At 44.2% G+C, this 12,050-nt stretch overlaps 1 protein-coding gene across 1 annotated transcript in view; it reads left to right on the top strand.

Moving 5' to 3' along the window:
• Window positions 1–12,050, top strand: part of DAPK2 (death associated protein kinase 2) — a 108,122-nt gene that overhangs the window by 58,212 nt on the left and 37,860 nt on the right. Inside the window, exon 4 of the mRNA XM_040343084.1 lies at window positions 10,468–10,606. Within this exon, the coding sequence (XP_040199018.1) occupies window positions 10,468–10,606 (139 nt within the window). The remainder of the gene's footprint in view (window positions 1–10,467; window positions 10,607–12,050) is intronic.

Below are 12,050 nucleotides of genomic sequence, written 5' to 3'. Positions count from 1 at the left end.
CCTGTGCAGCACGAAGGAGGAATTCTGGTTTGTTTTTCTATTTCATTTTTTGTACATTTTTCGGAAGTCTTATTTGAACAGTCTTCTTCAGCATTTCAATGGAACTGAGGTCTAGACCTGAGCAAACTAAACAGCATAAAGACAACAAACACATAACAAGTTACATAATACTTTTTTCCTGTTTAAGGCCATGTAGGTATGGCCTATTACATGTTGTACTTTCCAACACCTGTTTCCACATCTGAAAGCAGTTACTGAGACAGAAGGCTTATTACACATGCCTTCATATTATATTTGTAGATGTTTTCACACAAAATTCACACAACTTTCACCTATAATTCACACATTTTTCCAGCTAAATTCTATTAAAAATGCCTGATTCTTGGGTGAAATTTGTGTGAATCTTGTGTAAAATTTTGAAAACAGCTTTTCAAAAGGGTTGGATTGAGTTACAGCACCACCATAGGGCAAAAAACCTGTACACATCTCCCACTCTGCCAGTAGCCAGAGGAGTGAGTGCTGGACATAGCACCATGCCTCAGAGGAGGTCAGATACCATCTGACTACAGGCAGTGCCAGGGATGGACTGGCCATTGGGACTACAGGGAGTTTCCCGGTGGGCCGATGGCTCAGTGGGCCGGCTTCAGTGACACCGGCCTGGGAGTTTCTCACTTCTGCCTAATCTTGTCCCATGAGGGGGGGCCACCAAACTGATTCTTTGCCCTGGGAGAAATAATGTCTAGCTTCCTCACTGGTACTGCCTATAAGAGTACCAGTACCAGCCATTCTACTCTAATAAAGTAAAACGGCTAGTGGCTAATGAAGGGGGAGAGGTGGCTTGGGTGGCCGGTGGGGTCCGGTAGTTGTCCGGCCGCTGTGGGAGAGACCTGTCAAAGTGGGCCGGTCTGAATGAAGTCCAGGGCCAAATTTTTGTCCCAGTCCAGCCCTGGGCAGTGCACAGGTTACAAACAAGATCAGTTCTCTAGGTTTGTTCGTTAGTCGAATTCGTATGTAAGTTGGAACAGGTAAATTTTTTAGGTGTGACTCCAGACACCAAATTTTTTTTTTTTTTTACGTTTTTTTTGAATAGCATGGGGAAGGGTTAACACCCCCTGTAACGTTTGTTTTGCTGTCTGTGCTCCTGATTTTGCCTCACTTTCTGCCCCATGACAATTGGATTTTAAAAAAATTGGGTTGTTGTGAAAACAAACAAGGATTGGTGATAAAGCTTCAGTGGAGACACCTTTTTCCCAAATTAACTCTTACTGGAGTGAATTTCCCTTCCTTGGGGTAGATTTCCTCTCACTTCCTGTTGTCTCCCTCTGTTTGGAAGTATGAGTTTATATGGAAATCGGATGGTTGTAACTCGGGTCTGCCGGTATTAGTTTAAAATTGTCAAGCTAGCTAAAACCTGTCTATTATTGTTGATGGTCCCTTGGCGGGGGAAAATCATACCCTCAATTAGACCCTTTTCACACTGGGGCAATTTGCAGGCGCTATTGCGCTAAAAATAGTGCCTGCAAACCAATCTGAACCAGCGGCTGCTTTCCGACCTGAAACAACGATGGCCTTTCACACTGGAGCGGTGCGCCAGCTGAAAACCCTGAGCAAGTGCCAAGTTGATCCTAGTTGGAGCTTACACAGGGCTGATGACTCTCTCTCTCTCTGCCCCATGTGACAGCAATGGTACCTGAGCAGCCAGCTGCCAAGCACCAGCTTTGTCATGTGAGAGGAAACGTTCACTTACTTCGTATATCCAGAAGTACCAGGTATTTCTCTTGAAGTATTTCCCTGTTTCACTTCCCTGCTGCTCTGGTAAACAGAGCAGCAGGGGAATGAAAAGAAGGTGAGTATGTGCTACTACGGGAAGCTGCACTGGTTGCAAACCCTGAGGCCTCGTACACACGACCGGACATGTCCGCTGAAACTGGTCCGCCGACCAGTTTCAGTGGACAGATCCGATCGTGTGTACAGGCTAGCGGACAGATTTTCAGCGGACAAATGTTTCTTAGCATGCTAAGAAATATGTCAGCTGGAAAGCTGTCTGGCGGACATGTCCGCTGGTTAGTACGTCTAACCAACGGACCGAAATCCCGCACATGCGTCGAATTGATTCGATACATGTGTGGAAGCATTGAACTCGCACGAGAGAGAACGTCGGTGTCGTCTACGTCACCGCATTCTCTGTCCGCATGGATTTCGGTTTGATGTTGTGTACAGCCATCAGACCGAAATCTCCGAGCGGACATATCCGATGAAAACGGTCCGCGGACCGTTTTCATCGGACATGTCCACTGGTGTGTACGAGGCCTAACATTTACCCAGTGCTGTGACAGGCCTTAGGTAATACACAGAGATTAAACAAATCCACCTAAATAAGTTGTACTTGTCTATAGTCCGTCTTCTCTACATCTGTTCAAAGTCCAGAATTTATAAACCTTGTCTAAGCTGTCAGAAAAAAGGGGGAGGAGAAGTGAAGTTACACTATGCAGAGCCCAAGGGTGAGAGCTGATTGGGGGGAAAGGGCACACCCCCTTGCACAACACACAGGAATAGAGCTGAGGCTGTCAATCACAGGCTGTGTGCTGGAGATCCCTCCCCTGCACCTTTTTTCACTTGTTGTCAGGAAAACGTTTCAGAAGTGACTGCTGCAGATAGCATAGGAAAGAGGCAAACAAGAGAAATTACATTTCGTGTTCTGCAGTGAGACAAGTACACACTATGGAGAGATATGCTTTGTTCATATTTCATGTCTGAGGTTCACACTCACTTAACCCCTGCAAAAAAGAAAACATAGATTTTTTTTCAAAGATACAGCAATATAAACTATTATGTATGGGTACAGTAATGCCAAATTTATAGTTAATTAGATGTGGATTTGATCCTTGGGAGGCATTCATACAGAAATCCTTTGCAAAAGGTTTACAAAGGTTTTCACAAAATCTTTATTGGAAATAATTGAGTTGGTCCTACAAATGCTTTGTGAAAGTGTCGTGCACTTTGCTCTTTCCTGTTCTTTTATATTTCTGCTATACTTTACTATTTGCTTTTTGTGTCATCAGAAGCAGAACTAAAAGCCATAGTTCCCTTTTGCATTATCAGAACAAAAATCCCTTTTATTTTATACAACCATCAATGGTCCCTGTCAGCAATTGGGTTAAAGTGGAGGTTCCTCCTAAAAAAAAATTCTAACAATACATTGAGAAGACTGATTACACTGCGGGTATGCTGTTTTTTTTTTTTTTCGTACATACCTCGATATCGCCATTTCATCCCTCGGCTTCCGGGTATGATTCTTGTGGGGCTGAGCGTTCCTAGTTGATTGACGTTCCTCCGACTGACGCATACTTGACGTCACGACTTTCCGAAAGAAGCCGAACGTCGCTGCGCAGGCGCCGTATAGAGCCGACTCTATACGGCGCCTGTGCAATGACGTTTGGCTTCTGTCGGAAAGTCGTGACGCGGAGTATGCGCCGGTCGGAGGAACGTCAATCAACTAGGTCCAGCAAGAATCATACCCGGAAGCCGAGGGATGAAACGGCGATAACGAGGTATGTAGGAAAAAAAAAAAAAAAACAGCATACCCGCAGTGTAATCAGTCTTCTGAATGTATTGTTAGAATTTTTTTTTTAGGGGGAACCTCCACTTTAACCACTTAAGGACCAGCTCCTGTACATATACGTCAGCACTTTAAAGATGGCTATCTCGGTAACGGCAGCAGCTGTTTTTTTTTTTTATTATTGCCTATAAGTCCAAATATGAGATCTGAGGTCTTTTTGACCCCAGATCTCATATTTAAGAGGACCTGTCATGCTTTTTTCTATTACAAGTGACCCAATTATTATTTTTTTTTTAAACAGTTTTAAAATCAATACAATTAAGTAAAATAAATAAGATTATTTTTTTTTTTAAAGCGCCCCGTCCCGACAAGCTCACGCGCAGAAGCGAACGCATACGTGAGAAGCGCCCGCATATGAAAATGGTGTTCAAACCACACACGTGAGGTATCACCATGATCGTTAGGCCTTGTACACACGAGAGGATATCCGCTGGAAACAGTCCGCCGGACCGCTTCCAGCGGATAAATCCTCTGGCGGATTTGGATCTGATGGCTGTACACACCATCAGATCGAAATCCCAGCAGAATACATCCGCGGTGACGTGGCCGCCCCGACGATGACGCGGCGACGTGCGCGACCCTGAAGGTAAATACTTCCACGCATGCGTCGAATCATTACGACGCATGCGAGGGATGGGAGAGGACGGACTGATCCGGTGAGTCTGTACAGACGACCACCATTTTATTCTCTAGGGTTTTAGAAAACAATGTGCCAGATCAACATAGAGATTTGACGGTGTATCTCCTGATACACCGTCGTATCTCAGAGTTGCGTCTGTCGTATCTATGCGACTGATTCATAGAATCAGTTACTCATAGATATGCCTAAGATCCGACAGGTGTAACTGTGTTACACCGTCGGATCTTAACTGCATTTTTAAAATGGCCGCTGGGGGCGTTCTCGCTGATTTACGGCGAGAATATGTAAATCAGCGAGATACGCCAATTCACGAACGTACGCGGGCCTGACGCAGTCACTTTACGCCGTTTACGTAAGGGTTTTCCTGGCGTATAGTTACCCCTGCTTCTATGAGGCGCAGCCAATGTTAAGTATGGCCGTCGTTCCCGCGTCGGCTTCATTGACGTTTTCCGACGTGAGTTGGAGCATGCGCACTGGGCTATTTTTACGGCCGGCGCATGCGCAGTTCGATCGGCGCGGGGGCGCGCTTAATTTAAATACAAGCCGCCCCCTTTGAATTACGCGGCCTTACGCCGGGCCATTTACACTACGCCGCCGCAAATTACGGAGCAAGTGCTTTGAGAATACGGCACTTGCTCCAGTAAGTTGCGGCGGCGTAGTGTAAATGGCTTACGCTACGCCGCCGCGGATTCTATGTGAATCTGGCCCAAAATGTATAATGTTTGGGGGTTCTAAGTAATTTTCTAGCAAAACATTTTTTTTTAACTTGTAAACACAGAGTCTGAAAAACAGGCTCGATCCTTAAAGTGGTTGTAAACCCACTTTTTTTACTTTTACCTACAGGTAAGCCTATAATAAGGCTTACCTGTAGGTAAGGAGAATATCTCCTAAACCTGCACGGTTTAGGAGATATTCCCCTCGCAATGCGCCGTGGGGGGATCTACGGCGAAAGGACCAGCAGCCGCCGAACCTTGCCGAATTTAAATCTCCCGCGCGCACGCGCGGGAGTGACGTCATCGCCGCTCCAGCCAATCACAGCGCTGGAGCAGCGATACCCGGAAGACACGCCAGGCAAGAGGACATCTCGCTCGGTGTGGACCAGGTAAGTTCTACACACCTCGTTCCGAAGTAAGTATTTCATAATGAGCTAATATGCGGTGCATATTAGCTCATTATGACTTTTGCCTTGCAGGAGAAAAAAAATAAAACAATTTTGATGCGGGTTTACAACCGCTTTAAGTGATTAAATAAAATATATCTTGAATAAAATGTGATTCAGGTCCTTGTTCATCAACAAATCTAATCCACATCCTAGAATGTATAGGAATGTGAGGAAAGGAGAAACAACCTAGCTTACCACAGCTCAGCTTACATCACCAGCATGGTCCCTGTGTGCCAGGATAACGGACTTCTGAAAATACACAGGAGTTACATCATCCTGCGCCGGCCAGTGGAAGTGTCCGAAAGCCGGCACTAGGTACCTGAACTGTTAAGGATGAGGTAAGTACAATGCCCTTAGTTCCTCTATTAGGCCTTTGCCAACTTAGCCTAAAGCTTGCCACGCATGTTACAATCTGACTGTACAGTCACCTTTACATCTAACAACAACTATATAGTACAAGGGTCTGCCTGACTGGCTGCAGATTGATTAGGTAGTTTAGGTTGGTCCTACAGAGCTTCGGTAACGCTTGGTAAAGTTGATTGTACAAAGATTGTATAGTCAGATTATAAAATGTAACGTGAGTTGGTAAGTCATGTTCAGAATAAATGACCCCACTAAACCACTAATACTTCATAAACGTATTTAAAGGGGTTTTCCACCTTTTTTTTAAGTTTATTAAAAGTCAGCAGCTACAAAAAGTGTAGCTGCTGGCTTTTAATAAACAGACACTTACCTGCTCCACGGCTCCAGCGAGGCGTCTTCATTCTTAGTGTGGGCACCCGGCAGTGACAGCTTTCGGCTTCACGGCCGGGCACCCACTGCGCACGCGCGAGCGGCAGTGCGCATGCGCGGCGCCGTCTGATTGGACAGGCGCTCGCCTACAGGGAGGGGCTGTGAAAAGGCGATTAAGCTAATCGCCTTTCCAGCCCCTCGGCGGAAGGAGGAAGTGGGACAGGAAGTCCCCTTCTCCTGAAGCCCCCACTCCCCCCCCCAAAAAAAATTACATGCCAAATGTGGCATGTAAGGGGGCGAGGAGTGGTTTAAGCGGAAGTTCCATTTTTAGGTGGAACTCCGCTTTAATATATTAACGCAGAAGTAACGTTTGCAATACTTACCTTCTCTTCAATTGTCTGGCATCCGCAAGGTTCCTCTTCTACGCTGGCATCTTCCCCCCAGCTTTTACAAGATGCCAATCTTTTCCATTGATTGATAGGGACTGGATGGAGAAACTCCCGTGCATGCGTAGGAGTTCCGTTATCCCGGTAGACAGGCACCGTGCTGGAAATATAAACCTAGCTGTGCATGTGCAACTCAATTCACCTTCTACAGAACACTTACAGTTACATTTATTTTCTTGCAGAAGAAACATATCAGGTCTCTTCTGCATTAAATAGCCTGCCCGTCCATACGGTTTTTAAATTTCATTGAGTTTTCTTTAAGCAGTATTGGTGTTCATAGAAGTAACCCCAGTTACATGTAATCCCATGTACTTGCCTACAGGAATGGATATGCATTTCTTTGCTTCACGAATAAGCCAGACAGGGACGATGTATTACCGATCTTGACAACTGTGCTATATCTGGTCTGTGGTTCACCAGGCGGATATTGCAGGTTCTTCACTTCCCCCGGTTATGCTGTCCTCTGTTACATTTACTATAGAGCATGATATTCTATTAACTGTATACTGCATCAGTGTAAAGAGAACGGACAATACATCTAACAGTTAATTTGTGAAATTGGCAGCCTTTGATATTTTTAGTTTATTCTGTATCCTAAGTTGTATAATTATATGTAGTTCATTATATAACAGCAAATAAGCTTAGTACATAACAGAAAATAGGCTAAGTACTTCTGTATTTAGTGTTACCACTTAACTAGAAGAAGGAAATCACTTAAAGCGGAGGTTCAGCCTAAAAACATGTATATAACATTACATTCTGCAACATTTACAGTATGCTGTTTTTTTTGTTTTGTTTTTTGCTGTACATACCGTATTATTGCTATTTTCCACCCGGCTTCCGGGTACACACTCCCACGGGAGTAGGCGTTCCTATGCAGAGGCGCAGTGTCATGTGGGACTTCGCCTAGATGATTGACGTCTTGAGAAAAACTTCCCCCCAGCGGATAAGGCGCGTCACGAGTCTCTGAAAGTAGCCGAACTGTGAGTCGGCTCTATACGGCACCTGCGCAGTCAGCTCTACACGGCTCCTAGTCGGTGCGCAGGCGCCGTATAGCGCCGTATAGAGCCGACTCGGAGTTCGGCTACTTTTGGAAACTCGTGACGCGCCTTATCCGCCGAGGGAAAGTTTTTCTCAAGACGTCAATCATCTGGGCGAAGTCCCACATGACACTGCGCATCTGCATAGGAACGCCTACTCCCGCGGGAGTGTGTACCCGGAAGCCGGTTGGAAAATAGCAATAATGCGGTATGTACAGCAAAAAAACAAACAGCATTCTGTAAATGTTGGAAGTATGCAGAATGTAATGTTATATACATGTTTTTAGGGTGAACCTCCGCTATAAGTGTGACTACCTTTTGGATTCAAACCAGCATCCATTCTTATGCCCTGTACACACGATCGGTCCATCCGATGAAAGCGGTCTGATGGACCGGTTTCATCGGTTAACCGATGAAGCTGACTGATGGTCAGTTGTGCCTACACACCATCGGTTAAAAAAACGATCGTGTCACAACACGGTGACGTAAAACACAACAAAGTTCAATGCTTCCAAGCATGCATTGACTTGATTCTGAGCATGCGTGGATTTTTAACCGATGGACGTGCCTACAAACGATCGTTTTTTTTTCGATCGGTTAGGTATCCATCGGTTAAATTTAAAACAAGATTGCTTTTTTAACCTATGGATAAATAACCGATGGGGCCCACACAAGATCGGCTTGGACCGATGAAAACGGTCCATCAGACCGTTCTCATCGGTTTAACCGATCGTATGTACGCGACCTTACACTTGCACACTTTGTACACTTGCACCAAGTCAGGGATTTTGTAGGATTATGCCGCGTACAGACGGTCGTTTTTTAGGATGAAAAAAAAACACAACGTTTTAAATCATGAAATAAAACAACGTTTTTGAAACTTAATTTTTAAAAACGATGTTGCTTACACACCATCGTTTTTTCACAGTGCTCTAGCAAAGCGAGGTTACGTTCACCACTTTTTTCCATTGAAGCTCTCTTCATAACTAGCTTCTGGGCATGCGCGGGTTTAAAAACGTTGTTTTAAACGTCGTTTTTTGGTACACACGGTCAATTTCTGTGAAACAAAAAACGACGTTTTGAAAAACGACACAAAAAGTCCAAGCAAGTTCGAATTTTTTTTTTTGACGTTTTTTTTAAGACATAAAACGACGTTTTGCCCACACACGATCATTTTAAATGACGTTTCTTAAAACGTCGGGTTTTTTTCATCACAAAAAACGACCGTCTGCACGCGGCATTAGAGTCAGATGTATGATTAAAGGGGTTGTAAAGGTTCATGTCTTTTCACCTTAATGCATCCTATCTGACGATTACCGGCTGAAAATGTGGTGCCACGTCCCGCCAAAAAGGTATTTCCAAAAAATAAAATATGAAGGGGAGGAGGTAAACTATGGAAAGAGACGGAAGAGGGTGAAGGTCCGCTTTAATCCTTCTGTACCAGCAGAGTGCAAGCATCAAAAGTAGACAGCAGTAGAAGCAAATACACTTACTTTCTTCATAAGTGTTTCAAGTTTTTTGATATGCATCTTAAGTTTGGGCTCATATACTTTTCATGTTGGGTGGGTGTTACATCTTCAGCTGTACCAGAAACGTGGCATGATATGTACTACTGTTAAACGAGAGGTGCCACTTTAAATGTAATTTTCTTAGGAAATAAAATAAATTAGATTTTATGATTACATCTGTAACGTGATGCTTTAACCACTTGAGGCCCGCGCTGTAGACGAAAGATGTCCACAGCGCGGCTCTCAACTGCCAGGTGGACGTCCCTGGACATCCTTTTATTTGCATGCCGCTGGGGGCGCGCAGCCGGGAAAAACTGTGCCCGGCGCAATGTTGAGATGCCGATGAGCGTGCCTAGCGGCCGCGATGTCCGCCAGGTGCCAGCGACCGGCAGTGACAGAGCAGGGACGTGGAGCTCTGTGTGTAAACACAGAGCTCCACGTCCTGTCAGGGAGAGAGGAGACCGATGGCGTGTCCCTTGTACATAGGGACACAGATCGGTCACTTCCCCCAGTCAGTCCCCCTCCACACACAGTAAGAATCACTCCCAGGGAATACATTTAACCCCTTCCTCGCCCCCTAGTGTTAACCCCTTCCCTGCCAGTCACATTTATACAGTAATTAGTGCATTACTATAGCACTGTTCGCTGTGTAAATGTGAATGGTTCCAAAATAGTGTCCAATGTGTCTGCCGCAATATCGCAGGCCTGACAAAAATCGCAGATCACCGCCATTACTAGTAAAAAATAAAAAATAAATCATAAATCTATCCCCTATTTTGTAGGCGCTATAACTTTTGTGCAAACCAATCAATAAACGCTTATTGTGATTTTTTTTTACCAAAAATATGTAGAAGAATACTTATCGGCCTAAACTGAGGAAAAAAATAGTTTTTTAAAAAAGAAATTGGGATATTATTATAACAAAAAGTAAGAAAAAAATTGTGTTTTTTTTTTCAAAACTTTCTGCCTTCTGTGTTTATAGTGCAAAAAATAAAAACCGCAGAGGTGATCAAATACCACCAAAAGAAATCTCTATTTGTGGGAAAAAATTATAAAAATATAATTTGGGTACAGTGTTGTATGACGGCGCAATTGTCATTCAAAATGCGTCAACGCTGAAAGCTGAAAATTGGTCTGGGCAGGAAGGGGGTTTAAGTGCCCAGTAATGAAGTGTTTAAAACCTAGTGAGTAAGACTTAAATATCTTTAGTTTAGCAGTCATTGATGTTGATGGAGAAAAGTCGACGCACCATGTATTTGATTTTAGATCATTTAATACCAGTGCCTTACATAAAGTCGTTTTTTTTTTGCCCCTGTTTAGGGTTTCAGGAGGAGAACTTTTTGATTTCCTGGCACAGAAGGAGTCACTAAGTGAAGAAGAGGCTACTAGATTTATCAAACAGATCCTGGAAGGAGTTAATTACCTGCACACTCGTAAAATTGCACATTTTGACTTGAAGGTAAGAAACCCTACATAGTTACCAGCGTATAATGGCAATTTTTTAAGTTCACAGTGGTCCATAACAGATAATTAGTGCACACAAAGTAAACAATAATCCACAGTCCTATAGGAAGGCCTCACAATATAACCATTACCATAGCCCAACAATTTAGGAAAAAAGTCTTATGCTGCGTACACAAGATCGGACATTCCGACAACAAAACTGTGGATTTTTTTCCGACAAATGTCGGCTCAAACTTGTCTTGCGTACACACAGCCACACAAATGTTGACGGAAATTGCGAACGTCAAGAACGCGGTGACGTACAACACTATGACGAGCCGAGAAAAATGAAGTTTAATGATTCCGAGCATGCGTCTAATTGATTCCAAGCAGGGCTCAAGTCCTGCGGGAACGGGTGGGAACGGAGTTCCTGCACTTTTTTCACAGCAGGAACGCAGTTCCCTTTGCAGGACTAAAGCAGCCGAGCCGCATTAGCCAATCCTTCACTAAGCGGCGATACCCAGCTTGAGTCACTGTCAGGGGCAGGCGAACCTTAGTAATCCATTGTTACAGGCCGCTTCCTGTATATGGATTCATCAGGTAGTGTGTGGGTATTCCGTCACTTCCTCGATGCCGCAATGTCTCCTGGGAGCTTTTGTCATTGTTCCCAGGAGACATTGTGGAGGGCTGCCGCGAGTTATCACAGGATTTAGAAAGAACTTGCGGTTTAGTAGTTATGCATATGAGTGTATCATTTTTTTTTTTGGTGGAGGAGTGGATCTTGGGTGGGAGTTCCCACACTTTTTTTCCCTAAGACTTGACCCCTGATTCCAAGCATGCGTAGAATTTTTGTGCGTTGAATTGTGTACACACGGTCGGACTTTCCGACAAGAACTTTTGTTGTCAGAAAATTTGAGAACCAGCTCTCAAACATTTGTATTCGGAAATTCCAACAGCAAATGTCCGATGGAGCCTACACAAGGTCGGATTTTCCGACAACAAGCTCACATCGAACATTTGTTGTTGGAATGTCCGATTGTGTGTGCGCGGCATAACAGTGTGAAGATACATTTAAAAGAAAATATTTCTTCCTAGTCACAAGTCATCTAGGTCTTTTAGATACACACAGAGCAGCCTTTTTAAAACAGAGGAACCCTAGAAATAACTTTCTGGTTTTAGGGAACCCTTGCTAATAATTACCGTATTTACAGCTCAATGTACATTAGTGGGATGGCCAATAAGAAGAATTAATTTGAGGTCAGTGGGAAGAATTCCTCTCTAACAGGCAGCTAAAATGAAGGCCTCTTTGGAAAGAGATTCTTGACTGATAGGGGCATGGCCAGGAGGTGGGGGTAAGCAGTATGGAAATGGTCACAGAGGATTGGATGGAGTCACGGGGTGATGGGGTTGGGCCTGAGCTCAATAAAAGACTGTCCCCAGGGAATTCTGGGCCTTTTAAA

This window comes from Rana temporaria, chromosome 3, assembly GCF_905171775.1.
Source record: "Rana temporaria chromosome 3, aRanTem1.1, whole genome shotgun sequence".
In the NCBI taxonomy this organism is placed as follows: domain Eukaryota; kingdom Metazoa; phylum Chordata; class Amphibia; order Anura; family Ranidae; genus Rana; species Rana temporaria.
Note: the sequence above shows the minus strand (reverse complement) of the source record. Positions and strands in the feature narration are given on the sequence as shown.